The sequence below is a fragment of the Amphichorda felina genome (assembly GCF_050947745.1).
Source record: "Amphichorda felina strain 45539 chromosome Unknown scaffold_1, whole genome shotgun sequence".
Classification (NCBI taxonomy): Eukaryota; Fungi; Ascomycota; class Sordariomycetes; order Hypocreales; family Bionectriaceae; genus Amphichorda; species Amphichorda felina.
The window spans coordinates 408,779-431,411 of record NW_028145049.1 but is presented as its reverse complement, the minus strand read 5'-3'; the positions used below and the strand labels follow the sequence as shown (position 1 = coordinate 431,411).

Genomic DNA, 22,633 nt, shown 5'->3' with positions numbered 1-22,633 from the left:
GCTACCCGCGGTACTAATACAAAAATAGGAGACGAGAGCGAGTGAGAGAGGGAACAAGAAGCGGCTCCCAGAGCGTGGCCGCTAGATAAAAGCAAAAACAGTAAACGCTCGCCAACTAGGAAAGACCGAAATTTCAGTTAGATCGAGATATATGCCGGAGATAAGAGAGTCATGCCGAGGAGCGGAATATCGGTTTGGTAGGTGGAGCGTTGACACGCCTTTTCGTGCCAGGGGAACAAGGCCGGGAGGGCCCAGCCATTTTTTGGGCTGAGTTCTCAGGCTCCCCTCAGTTCGAACGAAGCTGGGAGAACGGTTATGCGCCTGAGTGCCAGGCACACGATGTCCAATACGTCGACGGGTGCCCGGTATCGTCCTGGGAGGTCACAGAACGACGCAGCAGCCGCTGGACTCGCCGTGCTCAAAGGTCAGTAGGGCGGCTCTCGTGGCCGCCTCGAACACGTCATCGACACCCTCGCCGCTCAGACTGGAGCACTCCAAGTAGCGCTTGGCACCAATCTCGCGGGCGGCGACCTCGCCGTCGTGCGCCGTGACGAACCGCAGGGACTTCTTGCGCATCTCCTCGATGGCGACGGGGTCCTCACGGAGATCCTTCTTCAGGCCGACGAGGATAATGGGCACGTCGGCGCACAGGCGGGTGGCCTCTTCGATCCACTGCGTGCTCGTGGTCAGTCCAAAATCATAGTTCCCCCAGCGTGCGCCCGTCTCCACACACCTTGTGCTTGACATTGTCTAGCGAGTCGGGGGATTCGATCGAGAAGCCTATTAGGATGACATGGGCCTTGGAGTAGGCCAGCGGTCGTAATCGTTCGTAGTCTTCCTGGCCAGCCGTGTCCCACAACGCTAGCTGCACTGACTTGCCGTCTACTCTGCAGTCTGTCACGTAGTTCTCAAACACCGTCGGGATCTCCAGGGGTCGTCAGTATCGCTGGTACGCTGGGGGATTCGGGTAGCCGCTGGGGAGAGACCTACGTAGTGCTGCAAAAGGATGTTAGCAAACTATGAACTTGTTCCATCCACGTAGGGAAGTGACAATGTACCCTTGGAAAGTAGCCCAGGGTAAAGACGCTCAGGAGACTCGTCTTGCCGCACGCGCCGTCTCCGATAATGACCAGTTTTCTACAAGCCAAAGTCCTGTCAGCCATGTGCTGCCATGTCGGGTACCGCCCAATGCGCCACGGGATGACGGATCGTCGGTAGCCGGCCACCCAGTGCCTCCACCGTACCTTCGAATGACATTTGAGGAATTTGCGGTCGCCATGGCGGATGACGAGGGGAGGGGGCAAGTCGGTCTCGAATGGGGGAGGGCAATGGATCCGGCGGTTCCTGGGGGAGGAGTAGGACCGCTATCTGACGGGCTGGGCCCCTGGATTGGAAGCGGCGGACGGGCGATTCGGGGACGCTTGGATGCGGAGATGCGGACTACTACGAGGACTAGCGGCCGAAATGTCTCGCCCTGGAGAAGAGAGAAGGGAGCGCAGCAAATACAGTCGAGGATGGTGGTCGCAAATGTCGACTCAGTTCGGATCGATTGCTCTGGATCGAGGGGCCCTGCTGTGGGTTTTCTGGGAGGTGGGCGTTCGGCGCGTCAGGCGAGGCTTAGGTCGAGGAATAAGGTTGCAACGGTACGAACAGCGAACAGCGGGCGGTAAGAAAACGAGCTCGCTTCGGGGGGCGCGGCGGTGGGACGGAGAGGAACGTGTTGGTCAGCTTTTTTTGGTCGTAAAATACGAGAGAGCTGAAAGGACTCGAGGACGCCGGTTGCGCACTGCTCTGGGTACCGCCGGATGTTTATGCGTAGGACTGCGCAGTAGGTCCTTCGTGGAATCGTAGCACCTGGGTAACAACAGCTACGTAAGTAGTAGCAATAGCATCAGCAATTGACAGCAGTCCTCCAGCTTTGGTGGTGGTGGGTTGGGCCGGGGTTCCCGTCGTGAATGGAGTCTACTGGTGGGACTGCCCGAGCAGGAGGACGCCAGGAGGGCCTATGGTGCGCCACTTGGCCTCAATTGCAGAAATTCCAGGGGCAATTGCCAACCAGCCGGCTTGTCAGTGGGAAAACTCCGTCGAAACAGCAACAAACCTGCCCGCAATTCAAGGGTCCAGGACAGGCACCAGCTCCTGAATCGGTGTGCCAACAGGCAGCTTGGATGCTGCGCTAAGTACGCTAAGGCACAGCTTCATGTAGTCAGCGACATACACATGTACCGGTCGAGGTCGGCGTGGCGGCTGTCGGGCTCCAACAAGTCTCGGAGCCCATCAATCGGCATTGAATGGGACACGGAGTGCTGGTTGCCATGTTGAACTGGGCCCTGGAAATGGGACAGGCACGACGCGGGTATTATATAACAATGTAGGCATCGTCAACGCGGCCACCTTGACGATACTGACTGTGGCCTGGGCACATCATCCAAGCCTCACTGGCGGCTTCAGGTACGATGTGCTTGTTTATTAGGTATCTGACCTATACCAGACTAGGGCATACTCCTACTAGTAGTAGGACATGTTTGAGAAATCCTACTCACAGCAAGGGACCTCAAAAGTAGATGCATCAACACCACGTCCTATGTACCTGCGAGTAATATGAGCTCATTCGTATCTAGTCTGTGACTTGGCTGAGTGGTGTCTCACACTTGCATCAAGTTGAGCTGCAAGCCTGGATGGGGCTGTCCTTGCATCAAGCCCCATTGCCCTCGTACTACAATATTCCCACCATGGCACTAAGCAATACTGGCTCTTAGTGAGACAATCCGAGTGTTTCGAGGCAAAACGAGGCCAAAAACCACCTCGGTGGACTCGGGGAGCTCCGGCTGGGCAGCTTCAGATTTCCGTTTGTAGCCAGGTCCATGCCTGCAGAGAGGGAACCCCAAATCGTAGTAGTCGTACTGCCTCCATTGCCGCTGTTACCTGTATCGCCTTGAGTGACCCTGAATTGGGGCTCGACGGAGCATTACGCCCAAGAAGATAGTAATTCCTTAGTGCGCGTAATCCCGACCTGGAGATACCCGCTGCCCCAGGGGTTCTTCCCCAAGGCAGATAACGTGTACGACAAGCATAAAATCGTCGAGGCCAAAAGCGATGAATCGAAGTTCGTTGAATATGATGACGCAAACCTGACCTGACGCACCCAGTTACAACTGAGATAGTGCTGAGGCATCCATGTGCGGATGTGAGACCAATCCTACCAACTAACAGTATTACTGCGGTACTCAGGCTGAATGCGCTTGGTCGGTCTACGAAGCTAGGGGACATGAGGAGCTCCAAAGGAGCCCCGATAGTTAGACCTCCAACGTGCGGCCTTGAACCACCCAAGGGAGAAACTGGTACCTCAGCACGGCCTAGTAACCTGCTGAAGTAAACGAATTTTGAGCGCTGGTGCCCTCAACTGGTTGACAAAAGCGCAAACCCTCATATAATACCGCAAGTACGAAGGAGAGGTGTCCTTCTTAATAATGTCTGGATGAAACAATCGGATTTGGATAAAGAGCTTGAGGAACTTGATAGATTAGCATTGGTGCCTGAGGCGAAAAACCCCAGAACAAACGCTCGGTGACGCGAGTGATGTCACGTGCATGGCTGCACCCAGCCTGCGTCCCACTTTTCACTCCTGGTAGTGGCTTCTAGAGCCCAATGTACAGGCACAGCACAGGCACACTGGGCGGTGACTTCTATCGATTTCCAGCCTGTCAAACCATCAAATCAATCTCGACACCACCTCCGACCTCACCACCACCACCACAAGCATCACGACCACGAAACCCCCGGGGCCCCGCTCGCGCCGCAATATCAACTCGAATATTCCCAGTCCCTGGCGTCTCTGTGCCCGATACCAGCGCCGACGCCTTCGAGACCCCCTCACCTAGTGTCATTGTGAGTGGCTTTGCCCTGCGCTTGCCCGCGTCTCCCTGTCCCTCATTTTGACAACGAGCCGCCCTTCCTCCACCACGGTCGCAAACCTTGTCCCTCTCTCCCTCTCCCCATACATCATTGCTTTCACTGCATTGCGACCCGAGTAGCCGTTTTCCTACTTCCCCAAGTCCATCTTCGGCCTCACAGCTAACGAGCTCCTCCGCCGCCCGCAGACCTTCACCCCACTCTACTATTCGGCGAAACGTGGTGCGCGACCTACCTCTCTTCATGCTCTCGCCCGTCTCTTGTCCGTAAGCACGCGATGCCGGCCAACCACCCGAAACCGGCAACCCAACCGCCGGCATCACCTCGAAATACCGCCAAATACACCAATAAGGATGGCTCCAAGTTTATCACGGTCCCTAAGGGTGCTATGTCCGAGTCATCGCAGCCATCGACACCCACAACTGCCAACCCGACAGGCGGCGCGGCCGATCCAGTCGCCCAAGCAGGACCGGCGCCGACAGTGAACCGCAAGAAACAAAAGCGCCGCGAGAAGGCAGCGGCAAAGGCCGCTGCCGAACAAGCGCTCAACGGCCACCCGTCTCCGTCTCCCAGTACGAGAAAACTACACATTCCCATGCCGGGGGACGACGACGATATCAGCGAGGATGATGATGAGTATGAGTATGTGCTCAGATCCGAGCTCACTAACGGACACTCGGCGTCCGAGTCGAAATCTAAGAAGGGCAAGAAGAAGAAGAAGAATGCTTCAGGTGGAAGTGAGGACCAATCCCCGCCACCTTCAAGTGGGCCACCAACTTTGTCTTCGACTTCGGGAACAGTTCCACCCCCTGGTATGTCTCGCGACAAAATATGGAGTACTAGTAACCAAGAGGAGCGAGAGCGCATCAAGGCATTTTGGCTTGGGCTAGGCGAAGACGAACGAAAGTCGCTGGTTAAGGTGGAGAAAGATGCCGTGCTGAAAAAGATGAAGGAACAGCAGAAGCACACATGCAGCTGTACCGTCTGCGGCCGCAAGCGTACCGCAATCGAGGAAGAACTCGAAGGGTTATATGATGCCTACTACCTTGAGTTGGAGCAGTTTGCCAACCAGGGCGAGGGACCACCAATGCTTGCAGCACCGCGCGATTTCTCGACCCACCCATTCCGAGGGATGCATTCTCCTTATTCTCCGCAACCACCACCGCGCGGCCGTATAGTGGAGCAACTCGGCGACGAAGACGAGGATGAGGAAGTGGAGGAAGTCTACAGTGAAGACGAAGTGGAGGATGACGAGTATAGTGACGAGGAAGCTCCCGAAGAGTATCACGACCCCCACGACCCTCACGAACGCGACGTGGCCGATTTCTTGACGTTCGGTAACAGCCTTCAAGTCAAGGGTACGCAGCTCCTTGAATCACTACTGCTCAGATATGGTAACATGGACTTAGGCGGCATTCTCACCGTGGCGGATGACCTTCTCAAGAACGACGGCAAACGCTTCATCGAAATGATGGAGCAGCTTGCGGAGCGTCGAATGGCCCGGGAGCAAGATGCTCGCGAGCACTTCTCTCGTGGTTACGGTCATCCCAACGGCTCGTACTCCGCACCTCACAATCATCCTCCTCCAGAAGAAGACGACTACGAGGAGGAGGACGAGGAAGAGGAAGATTACGAGGACAGTCAGGATGAGGAGTACGAGGAAGAAGAGGTATACTCAAGCCCGTCCATCATGCCGTCCAGGCCCCATACTGAGTGCTGCTGCCAGGATCCTATGACGGAGGAGCAACGGATGGAGGAAGGTCGCCGGATGTTTCAAATATTTGCTGCTCGCATGTTTGAACAACGTGTTCTGTCGGCCTACAAGGAGAAGGTTGCTAAGGAGCGCCAGGATAAACTCCTTGAGGAACTGGACGAAGAGACCCGTAAAGAGGACGAGCAAAAGGCTAGGAAAGCTAAGCACGCCCAGAAGAAGAAGGAGAAGGCTGCCGAGAAGAAGAGGGCACTGGCCGAGGAGAAGGCTCGAAAGGAGGCCGAAAAGGCAGCGCAGGAGGCCGCTCGACTCGAGGCCGAGCGACAAAAAGCCGCTGAGCAGCGCCAAAAGGCCGAAGAGAGGAGGAAACAGAAGGAGGCTCAGAAGAAGGCCGAAGAAGAAGCTCGACTCAAGCGAGAGGCAGAGAGGCTACGGCGGATCCATGCCCAGCGAGAGAAGCAGGCTGAGCAGGAGCGCAAGGCACGCGAGGCCAAGGAGCGCGAGAAGAAGCTCAAAGAGGAGCAGCGCCTGAAAGAAAAGGAAGCTCGTGAGCAGAAGGAACGCGAGGCACTGGAACGCAGAGAGAAACAAGAGCGCGATAAGAGGGAGAAGGAAGCTCGTGCTGCCCGGGCTCAGAAGGAGGCCCAGGAGGCCAAGGAAGCACGGGACAAAGCCAAGGAGGAGAAGGCCCGGGAAGAACTGGCAGCCCAGAAAGTCGCCAGCCAGCCAGCCCAGCCACCTCTACCATCGCCGCCGGCATCGAAGCGTGGCCAACACGCGCCGATTCTCGTACCGACTGTTCTCCCTCAGCACCCCCCCAACCCCCTGAACTATGCCTCTCCCAAGGTTCCTGTGGCAACACCTGTCATTCCCAAGGCTTCGGCACCGATTCGGCCGCGGACACTGTCGCAGCAGCAGGATGCTGGACAGCAAGGCACGCCGACATCGCTTCCGAGCTCTGTCCCTAGTCAGGAAGCATCGCCACATCCGGAGTCGATATCGCAGTCGAGCCCTCGGCCTATCGGCCAGCAGCGCAAGGAGAGCGGCACCGTTCTTGGGTCGCTGCCCCATCCGACCCAGACTTCATCACCCGCCAGTGGCGTATCGAGCCATCCGAGCCAGTCGACCCCCGTGCACATGCCCCCTCTAGGTATGCAGCCTCCTCCAGGCCTGGCACACCATCACCCGCCGCCAGACTTTGCCAGCCGCTTGGGTCACGATCCGATGATGCCGCCAGGGTTCCGTCCTAGTCCAAACATCATGATGCCGCCGCCTGGTATCAGTGGTCCCGTTGGTCGTGGCTTCTCGCCCGTGCCAATGCCGCCGCCAGGATTTCCACAAGGCCATGCTGAGCATTTCCAGGTTGGGCAAGGATTCTCTCTTCCCAAAGATGCACAAGTTGGGCCGCATACGCACACTCGACAAGGCTCCGCCAGTTTCGACAGCCCCATAGGACCTGCCCAGCCCATCGGGCGGCCTACTCCTATTGGGAGGCCCGGCAGTACGAACCAGGGTCGGTCAAGAGACAACCAAGATGACGAGGCTCAGCATCTCGGCAGCCGGGCCCTCTTGGAGGATGACGAGCCATTGGCATCGGAGATAAAACCGGGAAGCTTCCGAACACAACCTCCTGGGCCCCGCGGCGGCTTCGCATCAAATCCATTCGTGGACGCGGGATTCAATCTGGCACACAACCCCTGGGGACCTCCATCGGCTGGAGCGCATGCGTTTGCGCCTCCAGGATTGTCGAATCCGACCTGGGGTGCCCCTGGCATCCCACCCGCCTTTGGCATGCCGTCACCGGCTCCCGCATTTGGCACAACACGAACAAACCCTCCCAGCATACTGGCTATCCGTTCTATGGTGTGCCAGACGTGCCGAGACTTGGTTGGTTCGGGGCAAGCCGGTGCGGATGGCTTCGTCGAAGTGTCCACGCTCAAGAACTACATCGAATCACAGCACGGGAAGCTCGAGAGCTACGAGTTGACGGATTTCTTCGATACACTCGGCAACGCCTCCAACGGCGGTGGGATGTTCGAGACGAAGACAATTAGGGGTGTCGATCTCGTTCGATGGCTTCCGGACGGTGATGACAGACGCCACTCGCTACCTCGAAGCGTAGGCGCGCCTGGGCAGATAGGAAGCCCACTGGCGGGCTCGGCAGCTTTGGGAGGGGTGTAGAATTCCCCTCAGAGGAGGAGCGAGTCAGGCGGCATGTCCCCACGAACCCAGCAACGGCTTGGCATAGGATCCAACCCTGTGTCCGTGGCACCATCACCGTGCTTTACCTTAGGACATAATCGAAGCCCATCCACGCCATACTCGGAGGACGCGGCGAATGGCCTTTTGGAGATACTCGAGGACCAACTGCGTAAGCAGAAACGTTGAATGCGGGTTTCGCTCAGCACACTACCATCCAAGATGTACCGGCGATAGACGTGCTGTGGTGAGACAGCCACGTCAATTAATGATACGGAGGATATGAAGAGCTCAGGGAAGACCTGCCAACGGGATACATCTTGTTCGAGTAGCCTATCAAACATTGGTCAATGACAAGGACAATGTTGAATGTGTACACTTTGGCCCTCTGACGCGAAACGCCCTAGGTTTCATGTCTTATCACGGGCGCTTGATCATGATCATGTAACGACTATAAGACGCATAAAAATGTAATCATCATTGTGCACGTTGTCAATATCAAAATTGTTTGAAAATCAATTTCTCGGCTACTTCTATCCCAGATGCTCTCCGTCGCCGGTGATGTTTTCCATACTCACACCGGGATGCCTAATCCAACAAGACCAAATGATTAAAAAGTTCCCAGAAAACGTTGTACAGCGTCGCCATACTAAACTCCGTCAAAGGCGCGTCTTGAACGCCGCAATCATGTTGTATGCAGGCCAAATGGCCAACCATCCAAACCTCCCTCCTTCTTGTTGATCTCTGTTCGATTCTACCATACACATCCACCACCGACTGCTCAGCGTCTCCCCTGAACGGCTGCCATACTCCTCCCCGCCGTGGCATTGCCGCCACCACTACCACTTACCGGCGCCCACGCTCTCTAAGGGCGGTTCTGGTCGTGGAAGGGGTCGGTCGAGCCGGCGCTGGCGTCGCGGCGGCGCTCCTCGCGCATGAGCGGGGCGCGCTGCTCGCGGGCCTCGGCGCGCTTCTTCTTGGTGGCGGCGCGCTTGAGGGCGGTGGCCTCGGCCTTGATGGCCATGCGCTTCTGCTCCTTGCGGTCGCGGCAGCAGAAGAAAGTGAGGGACGCGACGCCCAGCACGATGGCCACGCCGAAGACGATGGAGATGATGATGCCGGCCACGTCGAGCGAGTCCTTGAGGTCCATGCAGATGTTGGTGCCCTGCTTGTCCATGGAGCACGTCTTGCCCGAGGCACACTCGGATACGGGGACCTCGGTGGAGGAGCACGACACTGTGTTGGTCTTGCCGTCGACCGTCTCCATGTCGCACACCTCGGTCTTGGTGGTCTTGGTGGTGAAGCAGTCGTCGCCGGTTATGGGGCCGCGGGCGAAGAGGCCGTCGTGGCCGGGGAAGATGTCGGCGGTGCCAAAGGCCGGAGGCGCGGTCAGGGGCGCGGAGGGCTCGTCGGCGATGTGGCGGCGGCGGCGGCGCAGCTCGGCGTCGCCGGGGAAGAGGTCTGCGCAGCGGTCCTGGGCGGAGGCGGCCTTGGAGGCGGCCTGGCCGGCGCCACAGCCGGCTGTGTTGTAGCACTCGGCGATGGCGAAGGGGTCGGAGTCGGTGAGCTTGGAGAAGCACAGCGATAGGGCCATGTGGTCACCACAGCCGGCGTCGGCGGCCATCTCGCGGCGGTTGGCGAGGAAGCAGTCGTAGTCGGCGGACTTGGGGTCCTCCTGGCGAGCGACAGCAGCAGCGAGAGCGCCGCTGGCGAAGAAGAGGGACGAGAGGACTCGCATGATGGCGTTGTGCGGGGATGATGATCGGGAGGTTAGGGTTTCGGGAGGCGGTTGCGGACCGTTGTGAGATGGCTCAACGGTTCGAGGTTTGTTTCCACAAACGAAGGTCGAGAGGTCTCAGGACTGAGACGGGTCACACGGAGGACGGAGTTCGAGGAGTGGGCAAGTTCGATCCACAGATACCTATGAAACGAAGAGAAATGCACGCCAGCGAGGGACTAGTCGGAGAAGCAGGACGGGAAAGGATGGCGTCGTGAGGTTGGAAATGACGATGGGAATTGCAGAAGGAAAAGGAGTGCTGGACAGTCCTGCTGGTCATTTTTTCGTGTGTCAGCCTCCTTTGGCAACTGGGGTCTGGGTGAGGACCCCTGACTCTGTCGGCCTCTCCTCTGCTACAGTGGTGGCTCTGCTAGGAGCGCATTAACTGGATGGCTGTGCAGTTGGCGGTCCCATTTTTCCCTAGCGGTGGTAGGTGGTATTTTTAGATCCCCAACTCAGCTTGAAACACATGGAGCTGGCCACGTTTGAGTTTGACTGCTCTATTCAATCATGCTATGATGGCCTGCTCGAGGGCCGATAATGCGAACTCTGTCGCCAGGTGCTTGTGCACCAGTCCGGCCACAAAGCCACCACAGAAACAGCGTGGACCTGGAAGGTGGATGCCGACGGGATGCAAAGATGGCGGGTGGGCTGAAATGGGCTGAAATCTGATGCGCTGGCGACACGCACGGGCCCACCGTGAGCCACGGACGTATCAGGAACAAATGGTGTGGCTGGTGCTCGTATTCACGCGAGGATCGGCAAGGTAATAAGAGAGTACAACTGCCAGGTACGTACGAATGCGCTGTGCAAAAACATAATATTGTACGTATAGCATCTGTATTAGTAGAGATGAAGAGGCTATTCCCATCTTCCCTGTCATGTCTCGCACGGCCCAACCTTCCAGACGCGCCAAGTCCAGCAGCCGCATGATGGCCCCATTCCCGTGACCCGTGAACTAGCCTACCCGGGACCAGCTCAATAGCCGTGATTCCAAGTCAAAGCCGGGGTGACTGTATCTCCAAAGACATTGCTCCTTTTCTTTGAAGAAGTACGCAGAGCTCCCTCATACAGGAAATGGGCACTCCTAACCTTGAGTGGCGATGCTACCGAAGTCTTGGGGGCGAGGTTGCGTGTGTTGTACGTGTTTCCAGGTTCCAGTTTTAAGATTTCGCGAGTGCCGACGTCATCATTTACGACACCTTCATGGCACCTACCCTTTGTAGATCTGGAACCCGATCTTGAAATCAATGCATCATCACTGACCAGCGAGTATAAAACCCGAATCACTCTCACCTCTGGGCCAGCATCCCGCCAATCAACCTACAACTCATTAAAAGCAAACACCAACTTTATCATCACCACACAACCTACCATAATGCCTCTCGTTATCCCCCAGTCAACAACCCCTAGCAACAAGGAGGAGTGGACCAATCTGCTCGTCGGCAAGTCGCTCCACGATGAGGAATCAACCCCGACGGTGAGTCCCTTGCAGTCCCGCGTACGGCAGATATAACTGACGGCCTCAGGCTTTTTCCAAGCGCGAGCTGCCTGAGAAGCACCGTATCATCGCCCCTGGATCCAAGGTCACTCGCGACTTCAGGGCCGACCGCCTAAATGTCCACGTAGACGAGACGGGCATCGTGTCTCATGTCACCTACGGATAATTGAAAATTGGGGAGCTAGACTTATGGCCTTAAATGTACAATTAATATCCTCCTGATTTCCATATATAACTAGAAGCATGCTGCTGTGCTGTAATGTGCATTCCATCCATTCATTCCCCTGACGACCAGCGCCTCGCCAGCCGTGGCAGCCGCAGTGCGTCAACTACCCCGCCAACATTCAATCGCGGGGCATTCTGGACTCAACTTTTGCCAACCACTTGACCACACCCCACCATCGCCATCCATCCATTCCGCCCTTTCTCCCTCTCTTTCCCCCAGTCTCCTACCCAAACACCGCCAACATGTTCAAAAAAGAGTACGGAAAAGACCACCCGGCCCATATCCATGCAATGTCCCCCAGCTAATCTGATTCCCCGCAGACTCCAACCGTCCCCGAAGCAAAAGCTCAAGTCGTCGGCCCAGCGCGCCCTCCGCGCCGCCCTCGTCTCGACATACCCGCTCCTGACGCCCTACATCGACGAGGTGCTCCCCAAGAAGGGCTCCCTCGAGAGCATGAAGCTGCCCGACCGCAACACCCTCTTCGTCCTCGACTCGACCCCGCTCTTCTACCAGCAGGACACCCCCGACGGGCCCGTCGTGCTCCCCCACCTGCGCCTCGTCCACCGCTTCCCCCAGGCGTTCCCCACGATACGCATCGATCGTGGCGCGATACGCTTTGTGCTGTCAGGCGCGACGCTCATGGCCCCCGGGCTGACCTCCAAGGGCGGCAGGCTGCCCGTCGACGGCGGGCCCAAGGGCGTTGTCGAGGGCAAGGAGATGGAGCAGGGTGTTGATGAGAACGGCAGGTGGAGCAGGGAGCTGCTCAAGGGGGAACCGGTGGTCATCGTGGCGGAGGGCAAGAAGGAGGCCTGCGCGGTCGGCACGCTGGTCGCGGGGACGGACGAGGTCAAGGCCAAGGGCAAGGGCCCCGTGGTGGAGGACGCACACTTCTTGGGAGACGGGCTGTGGAACCTGGCTGTTGACTAAGTCGCTGGGTTGAGAGTTAGTCGGAGAGATCAGGGAGAGCCGCTGGGCTAGGCATATGCCGTGTTCAGTCGATTCCCTGGACCCCAGTTCAAGGGGTCACGGGATACACACTTGGCAGCAACCTGCCATAAAGAGAACATAAGTATTGAATATGTGATCTTGCCTTATAAGGATTGTGCCCATAAGCTCTAATATGGATGTCCTTGAGGATAGAGGCAGTTAATTCGCGCCATCAAGGCTATGTTCCGATGATCGGTTAACTCAAGGTTAACACCACTTATGATAGATCAATTCGAATGATCAAGTTCTCCTAGAAAACTTCGATGCGTCCCTGTCATATCGTATACCGGCTTGTTCTGTGATCATTGCAATGGGGAAAACAGTCTAGCTGGCCTGACTACACTGTCCACAGGGAAGGAAACACATTACATGGCGTTGAGCACGCTCCCCGAGACAGATGGGATTATTCATCAAGATCTCACGGCATCTCATTTAATACCACACGCGACCCATGATTTCTATTTGACCGAACTTGTCAGCAGCTCAGTTCCCATATTAGAAGCTTCTACTACGACCGGGACGAGGTTCTAACCGCATTCTAGGGATAGTATTATCTGGTAAAAAGGGCTGACAATGAGCCCTTCCAAGTTGGCTCGGTTAGGCAAAATGTAATCTGTCGTCCCTTGAGCGACTGTTGGGCTCCTCGCTGGTTGCTTGTTCCTGGCCGTTCTCGAGTGGTGAGTCGCCCTCGTCCATCCTGGGGCTATTTAGACGGGACTTGAGTTGAAGTAGAACGAGTCGTGGATGATTTTCCGACAGCCTCATTATAGAGCAGAAGAAACAGCTCCTGTAGTTTAGGGAATTGCAGCTGCTTTTATATGGCTATTACTATGTTTGGTATCTGCCTAAGAGACCCAGCCCTGTGGGAGAAAATAGAGAGCAACAACAGCTTTAAATATCAAGAAACGTAGCGATCTTCTATGAAGCAAAGAGATAACTTTTGAACAAGCGTAAAAAGCTACTGTTGAAACTGGAATATAAATCAAACGACAACCTTGGAACGGCAGGGAAGGCCAGTCCAGCAACGATAGATCCCGAGCAACACCCCCCTACGATTTTAAGCGTCGAAATGGTAAATCTTCAAAATCACAGGCCAACAAACTTGACCAGGCTCAAACCCGCCACTCCACCTTCCACCGCCGTCAATGGTATCGTGAGGAGGGCTCTGAGAGTACAGTTGTGCTTGATAAGACCGAATTGTTCGGGCCTGAGCGTCTCTTGGCTGTATCCGAGATCTTTACGTGGACGGGTGTTTCCCAACCTTCTGGCACGCTCATCCCTTTGGACAGCCAAAAGGTACGCCCCCGAGACCTGAAAGTGCCAGAACCCGTCGGCTATATGCTCGGATTTGGTGCCATGGAGAGGGGCCCATACGGGGGGTGGTGAGATGCTCAGAATCTTGTGGATCGCTTCGGAGACGCTGAGCGAGGGATATGAAGCATTCGGATCTTCAGAGACCTGTAGGAGATCTAGAGAATGCAGCCCTTGAATTAGTGCTCCTAGCAGCGTCGGTGCGCACGTGGCGCACGATGACATTCCCCGGGTCGAATGGTCTTGCAGCATCCGTGCTTGCGCTAGCACTTGATTGAAAGCCTTTTGACGACGGACTTCTATTTCATCTTCTAGAGTTAGTATATGAAACTATATTCTTGGACAGTGGGATCTCATAGACACCGTCTTCAGTCCCCACTTACCTTGGATAGGGTGCCAGATGGGGAGCCTGGCGGTACGGAAATGCCCGGGGCTATGGAGTATAGCCTCTCTGGTGCTATAGAAGAAGATTTCGTGGTAACGGAAAACGGAGGCAGCAAAGATCCACCGGGATGTATCTTCGTAGTTGTTTGTACCCTGCGTGTGTTCGAGCTGATCAATCCACGTCTCTGCGATGGGTAGGACGGCCTCTTCGCATCGCAAATCATCCATAACAACGGCGATGTAGGCAAGTGTCCGGAGAGTGACGCTTTTTGGAATCATATCATTGCATCCGTGGATGATTCCCATGACGATTTTGAAGGCTTCTGCGTCACAAAAGGGCTCAAAAACCCAATGGTGGAGGCAGTCTTGGCTGTTTTCAGCCGATTCCATGCAGTTCCCCATCAGAGCCCTTTGTGCACGGATGGAGACATGCACAAGATGCGCCTTTGAAAATTTGAGCTGTAGCTCATGTGTTTTGATTTCGTGGTCTGGGGCCCCTCCTTCCGCTTAAAATACATTGACGTTGTTTAGTGATGATCCCGCTGACCACAAGTAGGTAGGAATAGTAAACTCAACGATAGGAGGAGTCTTACCTGTAGGATGATATCGGAGAAAAATCATAGTATCGCCCTCGTCGTCGAGGGAAACGACTCTGACGGATGCTGGCGGCCGAGATTCTATCGTGTCGTGGAGCTCGTGGTGTGATTGGGATGTGTGGGTGTAAGATGGATTTGGGAGGTTAGTTTTATCTCCTCACAAGTGGTTCTGGTTCTGCCGGGTTTCTGAATCTGAATTTCCTACAATAGTGCAGAAATAATTGCCCATAATAGTTGGTCAAGAATAGGGACGGACTGTCCTCCATATACCCTCTGCCCTACCTCAGCTACACTCATCTCCCTCCAACTTCTCCGTGGTTCACCAGCTTCAACGACAACATTGAGAAAGTAGCCATTATCATCCCCAGGCATCATACGATATGCAACAGACTTTTCTATATCTTTCATCAGACTGCCTTGGTTTGTACAAGACATTTACCCGTGGAAAGTTTGCCCACAAACTCTCTGCCTCTTCCCTTCTCCCTAGCATTAACTAACCTTTGATTCCTCCATAGGCTACTCGAACCAACAAACAGAGTCATGAGTCCTGCCAAGATATGCTGTATTGCCATGGTCATACTCAGCTCTGCGAGCTGGATCATACGCCTCGAAGGTCCACTGCGCACTCAACAACGATATTCACTCCATCGACACGGAATACTACTCCATCGTAAATGATAGTCTCAGCCGCCTCCCGCTCGAGATATAGCAGTCCAAAAAGTGCTTCTCAACTCTGAGCTGCCGTTTCTGAAATTTTGGCACTTCGACAATTGCTCTATGAGAAAAATCGGCTTCATTCTCTAGTTTATTTTCGACGCTGCCTGATATCCGACTCTGGTCGTTTTGAACCAAGACAATATCCTTCGACTACCATACCTCCGGTGTTTAAGACTCTTACGCGATTTCGAGCGCATATACTCCCTCCATCTTCTCGATAAGCTCGCGTAACGTTTTGCAGCAATATCTATATTTCAGCACTATATCTTCGATCGATAAGTACCGGGAAGCTTCAAAGAATATTTCGCCGGGCCTAGCATTTAGCGTCTTGGAAGCTTGGGAATAGAGAAACGCCATCATAGATATTCATTGTTACGGGAGCTTTGGCCAAGTTATAACACACTCATCTCTGCATACCTATCATACGTGACATTAAGTCTCGTTCCCTCAACTCATCAGTCAAATCCCAATCTCCCAGCCTATTACCAGGTCAGGTCTTAACCAGTTAAGACCGTAAGAAGGGACCCTGCGCCAACCTCTACGATATATCCATTACGCGCGGCGAGGATGTTAGCTAATACCACTTAGTCCCCCGCCTCCCCCCTTCTAGTTTCTATTATGGCTGCCTGTGAAAAGAAGATGATTGCATATAGAGGTAGGCACCTCTGGCCCCTACGAGGCACTGGCCCTACCTCTGTTTGCTAGGATTTTATAAACCGTGCCTTTAAATTAATACCAGCGCCAGGCATTGCTAAATATCTTCAGTGTTCTACCGGGATCTTCTGGCTTTTAATGCGCTTAAAAATTATTTACAAATACCACCATAAGCTCTCAATCATCCGCTCATATATACTTGGTGGAAGGTGATATCCCATGGCCCGAGCCCAAGGAGGAAGAACCCGACGAACCCCCCTCACAACAGTCTACCAATCCCGGGAAACCTACTTAGAGTCTTATGGTGGTGACGACAGATAGCGCTACGATGCCTGATATTCCAGTAACCAGTGGCTGGTATGGAGGCACGACTCTTCTCGCTCCGTTTAGGGATTATTCCAAATCGAGACACAGATGATAGGGAATAGGGAGCTGCACAGACGGATAGTCTCATCAACTGATGTCGATATGAAAAAGTCGGAGGGAGGTCATATATATTTACAGCCCCAGCGTATACGAGAGAAGAAAGGATCTTGGAGGTCGGTAGGGGCGGAGGGGTATTCGATCATTAGCGAAAACGTCGGAGTATACTCATGATCCTAGATAAATCGATTAGTAGGAGTCGTTAAGAACAATAGAGCATACCGCTTGAATATTAGAAGACCTAGTTCCATTGATCTCCTTCTTACATGGGTATTTTGACTTAAAGATACGTATGCTCTAGAGTTGCTTAGGGTATATAGCATACTCCTCGGATAGTGGTTTCGGTGGGCGACGTATTTTGACTTTGACAATGAGACATCGAGATAGCCATCAATAGTCGCCGTTCCCTGTATTAACGTTAGAAGATAGGTAGCAGGTGGCAGACGAGGGGGAAGCGCGCGGTCAAGCTCTGACAAGAGGGAGCTCTCGTCGCGACTCTCGAGAAACAGATAGAAGCAAAGACTGAGGACATAAGAGTAGAAATGGCCACGAGCGGCAAATTTTAAAGAGAATAAAGATGAAAATATTAGTAAGAGTCTATCCATAATTAGGTAATAGGAAATGGAAACACGACTGATAGGTTGAGAAGCCGGGAAATAGAGGACGAAGGTGGTTCGAGGGCGAAGATTGGGATATGTCCTGCCCAGTGGAAGATAGCACTGCTTATTCTGATAAAATATGGCCCACACAACAGAAAACACTGGATGTTGCAATGCTGGCAGCGTTTACTCAGAGTTCAGAGCAATACAACAAGGCGACACCAAATACGACAAACGACTATAATTTTCCACAAAGAATAGAAAAGATACTTATTACGGTATATATTAAGAAGACTGTAGGTCCCTAGGAAGCGTCTTAAATAGGAAAGAGATTTTTCTCCAACGTACTAATCGAAAGTATGATACTATTACGGATTATGCGATCACTGCATCGGAGTAGGAGCACACTGCTTGGGAATTAAACCTGGCAGCACTGGCTTTATACCTATTGCTATTCTCTTATCTCGAAAAAAAGTCCTACACAGAGAAAATTAATATACAGTCTCACAGTTTGATTATTTCATAGTTAAAGGAGCATACCGCTACCCCGGTATCGTAGTTTTATATCTCGGACACCAAGGTCTAAGATCTCACAGCGCACATAAAAAAAAAAGAAGCGGTCACAGTAATTTGATTGTATTAGAGCTAGCTTGCATCAAATTATAGATTTTGTTTTTGATAGGAGCAAACACAACCACAAACATTCGGCGGCGGCGCGGCGGCGAGATCACTCCTCGTTGAGGAGGGTGTTCCCCTCGGAAAGAGGGGGGGTGGGAATCACCCCAGGGGCGGAGCTCGCGCGAAGGCGCCTAACAGGCGCCGGGACAGGAGCAGCAGCAGCAGCGGCGGCAGCAGCAGGAGGATGAGGAGGAGGAGGAGCCTCGCCCTCGGGGCGAGGGGCGTAGGCGGGAGGCTGGCCATTCATCCAGTCCGGGAGAGCATACCCGGCCTCATCCCAGGCATCGCGGTAGACCTCGGCGAAGTGATTCTCAGCGTTGTTGCCCTGGAGGGCGATGATGTCGATCAAGTTGTTGAAGCGATCATCAAAGTTGGCAGTGAGGGCAGGCCAGATCTCGTAGGGGATGACAATCCAGTACATGGCGCCAAGTTCGGCGGGGCTGAGGATCCGAGCAAGGGCTTCATGAGCGTTGACCATGTTCCAGGTGCGGTAGATCTCCTCGGAGCGGTAGACGAAGTACTGGTGGTCGAGGATGTTCTCCATGTCAGGCTGATGGGGGTTGCGGTACATGACACGCTGGATGATGTAGCGCTTGAAGGTGATGGTGAGCTTGGCAAACTCGGCTTGCATGCAAAAGGAGAGCGCCATAGCCATAGCTCCGGTGATGTTGACCATGTTAATACCGGCTTCGGTGCCGGTCAGACCATTGTGGGAGATGACAATCTCCAGCAAGACTCCAAAGATATGAGGGTCGGCGCGAATGCTGCGGATATGTGGCGGGATGGGATTAGAGAAATATTCTCTCCACCAGTCGTACCTTGACAAGCCAAATGCGGGGACGTAGAACATAACGTCTTGGACTAGAATGGGGATCAGGGGACTGTAATAGAGATGTCAGTAAGTATTCGAACGCACGGTCAATTTTAGACAACAAGGGGATTCTTACCCTTCAACGTGGACTCCATAGTTACGACCGCCGTGTCTATGAGGATAGTGTTCCTATAGACAGACATTAGCATAAGAACAGTGTTAAACTGACGATTGGAGTATAGAGACTTACATTTCCTGGAATAAACCAGGGGGCAACAGGGACTTGCTGAGGGGGATCTGGACTAGGAGCAAACATCCGGCTATCGTAGAGATAACCAGCCGGGAAGTGACCAGCGGGAAGATTGGCAGGATGAGGGGGCCGAGGAGCGGGGATGTTTCCTGGAGCTGGGACAGGACCATCAGGTGGAAGACCAGGAGCATGGATGGGACCGTTAGGGGCAGGATCAGGGGCAACAGAACCGGTTCCATCGGGACGGACGAGCTCGTTCCCCGGGACAGGGACAGGAGGATAAAGGCCAGCTTCGTAAGGAATTTCGTTTTCGTGACCAGAGGCAGGAGGAGCTGGAGCAGCATCGACAGGACCAGCCGGCTCATTCTCTTGGGCATGGTCGTTGAGAAGTGGAGGGAAATGCTGCAAGTTGTCGACATTGAGAGGACAATCATCATGATGAGTGTCAGTGCTTTCTTGAGCTTGCTCAGCAGCAACAGCAAAGGCGCCTGCCTGTCTGACATTGCGAAGGAACTCAGCAATGAGTGCATGAATTCCACGGGCGCGATGGTGAGCTCGCACACCCATGGCACGGAGTTCCTCGATGGCCTGCATGTTGTTGAGAGGACCGGGAAAACTATTGTTGATTAGAAGATGTAGCAAAGGATAAAGGAAGTTGATGACTTACTTCTGGTTTGATGGTGTGAGTGAATAGAGATCTTGAGAAGACTCGGAGTCGGAAGATGTTATAGACGATGCTGTTTAGTAGTACAAGACAGTATCAGTCAGAGTGTTCGACGAACGAAGTCATCATGGTTAAAGCTGACTTACACAGTGTTGGAACTGGTGAGAGGGTTTGATGATGCTCTTGATGATGATCTTGAGGAACTTGAAGCGTGTGAGAGAAGAGAGAAATTGTAAGGTCAGGGAGAGACGAGGAACGAATAAATAGTCCTCGAGGGGCGGTGGGTTGTGGGGAGTCTTGCCCTGTTGTAGGCGAGAGGAAAGAATCGTCAGACATTTTGACAATAGCAGAAAACCGCATTCAGATGATCAAAATGTGTCGATGGAGACGATGTAAGTAGACGAGAATGAGACGCGTGAGGGGATGGTTGTATAAACAATAGTAGGGGGGGGGAGCAGTGGGCTGTCCAGGGTCGGTTGCTAAGCGCGACACGGCTTGACAACTAACAGGCGGACATTCACGCCAAGGAAAACCTGAGTTCACTTTGAACTCAGGCCGTATTTCAAGGCGTTTATTGGCGCCTAAGAGCCAATGGGAACACCAGAACCCCTGTAATTGCAGTCTATGTGGTGGAAGATAGGCAGTGACAGAAGATTGGGATGAACCACGGGTTGGGCTAAGGCGAATGACGCCAAGCTCCCCCTTCTCAGCTGGACTTTTGAAACAGCTGTTTGTCTACCCCTGTAGATATTGCTCAGATATTTCCGTTCGTTATTGTAATCGCATTGATTGATATCACTAGATGTGCTGGTTATGGTATGTTTTCACCGTCGCTGGGTATATCATTCGCAGCTTCGTTCAAGGGTTTTGTGTGGTCGAAGGAGTCCTTCAAGTAATCCAGTTAGTAAAATAAAAAAAATACCTCAGAAGGAATATGAAATAAGATCCTGCAGGTTTGCGAAGACGACGACTTGAGAAATATGCCGTAGCATACAGTGAGGACTAGTTAACACGGTTTCTACGCAGAGGAACCTAAAAGTATACTTAAGAGCACGAGATGTATGATTACAGTATGGTATAGACGTACCTCGAGATTTGTGACTGGGATATCCTAGAAATATAGGACTTTATAACCTTGTAGATCTGGGCAAGAAGAGAGATCCAATACGGTAGTACCAGATACTCTTCAACTTCAAATCTCATAGAGAGAGATAGAAGAGGTGTATATGGTTGTATTGATGATGTTCGGACTTTATCGATCGAGGATGGTTGGAGTTGGAGGATCGCAGTCCGATGGGTGGACTAGATAACAACGAAGCGATGATGAGGCGGGAGATCTCTTTAGGGATATAGGAGCTATGCTGGCTACCTACTATATTAGCAACGTAAGTATATAATAGGTAAGTAGTAGTTCGGTCAAAGGAGAGATAATGTAGAGTATAGGAAGAAGAGGGAACATAGAAAACGCTTACCTTCAATTGCCTTAGAGTATCAGAAGACTTCTATCCTCTGCCGCGAAACAAATAAGACTGTGATACTCGAAGAGATTATAAAACTCTCTGCGTTACGCTAGGCTAGGCTCACTCAGCTTACTATGAGATAAAGGAATTGAGGGCTTACCGTAGAGTCAGAAGGGAAAGAGTCCTTCAGATAGGTAGGGGAGATGAGGGCTCGTCCAATAAAGGAAGAGTACAGGGCTCATTCAAAGACCAGAAGAGTAACTGTCCCGTTCGTTAGAGGGATAAAAAACTTCGTTACAGTGATAGACGAGTAGAGGGTTCGTCAAAGAAATAAATTACTAGAAGAAAAAGAGTCGAGGCGGGGAAGTTGAGGTAGAGGAGTCGAGGTAGAAGAGTCGATGCAGAAAAGCTCAAAGCGCCGTGGAGGGGAAAAGAAGGCAAAATTTCTCACAGCGGCAGAGCTTTTCTCGTTGAGGAAGAGGAGTAGGGATAGAGAGGAGGCAAAAGAGTAGAGGGCTCGTCGTAGAGGAATAAAACTCGAGACAGAAAAGCCAAAGGCTCGTCAAGAAGATAGAGAAGGTAAAAGTTTCTGAGAGAGACGAATAATGCGTAGAGTTCTTCGTAGAGAAAGGGGAGAGATCAAAGATTTGAGGCATATAAGCTAAAGGTTCGTCGGAGAGGCCTGGAGAAACTTCATGGCATCCCTGGCATTCACTCTTAGAAACCCCAGGCATCAAGAGGATAACATCTACCAGGTAGAGGCCTTATTTAGAGTCAAGATAGAGGACTCGTGGAATTAACTACCTTAGGCAGTGGAGAAGCTCTGACTCTCTCTACAGTGAAGGAAGGAGCCTCTCGTGGCACCTAGCTGATGCTCTTTCTACAGAACTATCTCTCTACCTAGCTAGATTCTTTTCCTCGAGGGGTGAACAGAGGATACTGCTGGAGGAAAGATCCACAACGATGAAAAGCAAAAGGAACTATCTAGGATTTGGTTTACCGTCGTCTGCTAAGTTGCCCAGAACACAGCTCGTGACTCCACGTCTTTCTAACTCCTCGTTATATGCCTGAATTTCAGCTCTATCCTCCTCCGTAAACTTCTTGGGAATATTCTCCGCACCAGGGCAGAACATACCCCTACGGGATATGCTACGGCCATCGGCGGTGAGCAATCTCTCGGGCATCGGCAGACCATCATAATATTCTCTGATCTGAGTTGGGTTAAGACCAACTGCATCAAGAACATTCCGTTCGTTGTCAAAAGTACGAAGCACACCATCGTAGCCCAATGCAGTTATGCCATGTCCGTCTGGATCCTTCTTCATTGATCTTGATATCTCGCGTACAGACATGTTATCGCTCATAGGTTGTTGGTCTGCGAAGGGTTGGGGAGGAATCGGGTCCTGAAGCTAGTAAATTAAATGGTTAGCATACTAACAAATAAGAGAGTTCGAGGAGCACTTGCTGGTAGTTTGTCCGTCATATTGCCAGCGAGTTGATGCAAGGAATAACGGCGCGGCTTGGAGATCTCGAGGAAGTTAAGTTTTTCCAATCCCGGGGTGGGGGGTAGGGGATGAAGCATGTGTAGAAGTAGTCAGATTGAAGGCAAGGCACCCGAAGTGCGGGCAGTGCGTAAATAAGGTCTGCTGCCCGTTTACACCTGAATTGTCCGTTAGGTAAGCGCTGCATGTGGTTTCTAACCTCGTGTTTATTCTGGAATTGTCCTCACTTCCGTGTTGCCGGTTCTTATTCTATACTGATTATACTGCGCCC

General features: G+C 53.0%; 6 protein-coding genes across 6 annotated transcripts; 3 read left to right on the top strand and 3 right to left on the bottom strand.

Annotated features, from left to right (window-relative positions):
* Positions 1 to 381: 381 nt before the first annotated feature.
* RHO2 (P-loop containing nucleoside triphosphate hydrolase protein) lies at positions 382 to 1,279 on the bottom strand (the record flags this gene model as incomplete). The annotated part of the gene is made up of 5 exons (XM_083189641.1): positions 382 to 672; positions 734 to 925; positions 991 to 996; positions 1,059 to 1,137; positions 1,245 to 1,279. The coding sequence occupies 5 exons, from the start codon at positions 1,277 to 1,279 to the stop codon at positions 382 to 384; spliced, it is 603 nt and encodes a 200-aa protein (XP_083053500.1).
* Positions 1,280 to 4,189: 2,910 nt separating this feature from the next.
* Positions 4,190 to 7,804, top strand: NST1 (salt tolerance down-regulator-domain-containing protein; the record flags this gene model as incomplete). The annotated part of the gene is made up of 1 exon (XM_083189640.1): positions 4,190 to 7,804. The coding sequence occupies one exon, from the start codon at positions 4,190 to 4,192 to the stop codon at positions 7,802 to 7,804; it is 3,615 nt and encodes a 1,204-aa protein (XP_083053499.1).
* Positions 7,805 to 8,687: 883 nt separating this feature from the next.
* ACO1O0_000138 (uncharacterized protein) lies at positions 8,688 to 9,560 on the bottom strand (the record flags this gene model as incomplete). The annotated part of the gene is made up of 1 exon (XM_083189639.1): positions 8,688 to 9,560. One exon carries the CDS (start codon positions 9,558 to 9,560, stop codon positions 8,688 to 8,690), a length of 873 nt encoding a protein of 290 aa, XP_083053498.1.
* Positions 9,561 to 10,977: 1,417 nt separating this feature from the next.
* Positions 10,978 to 11,266, top strand: ACO1O0_000137 (uncharacterized protein; the record flags this gene model as incomplete). The annotated part of the gene is made up of 2 exons (XM_083189638.1): positions 10,978 to 11,079; positions 11,129 to 11,266. 2 exons carry the CDS (start codon positions 10,978 to 10,980, stop codon positions 11,264 to 11,266), a joined length of 240 nt encoding a protein of 79 aa, XP_083053497.1.
* Positions 11,267 to 11,568: 302 nt separating this feature from the next.
* TMA20 (translation machinery-associated protein 20) lies at positions 11,569 to 12,253 on the top strand (the record flags this gene model as incomplete). Its single annotated transcript, XM_083189637.1, has 2 exons — positions 11,569 to 11,582; positions 11,647 to 12,253. 2 exons carry the CDS (start codon positions 11,569 to 11,571, stop codon positions 12,251 to 12,253), a joined length of 621 nt encoding a protein of 206 aa, XP_083053496.1.
* A 5,471-nt stretch (positions 12,254 to 17,724) lies between these two features.
* On the bottom strand, positions 17,725 to 19,330 carry ACO1O0_000135 (uncharacterized protein; the record flags this gene model as incomplete). The annotated part of the gene is made up of 4 exons (XM_083189636.1): positions 17,725 to 18,439; positions 18,494 to 18,556; positions 18,623 to 18,675; positions 18,737 to 19,330. The coding sequence occupies 4 exons, from the start codon at positions 19,328 to 19,330 to the stop codon at positions 17,725 to 17,727; spliced, it is 1,425 nt and encodes a 474-aa protein (XP_083053495.1).
* Positions 19,331 to 22,633: the final 3,303 nt, after the last annotated feature.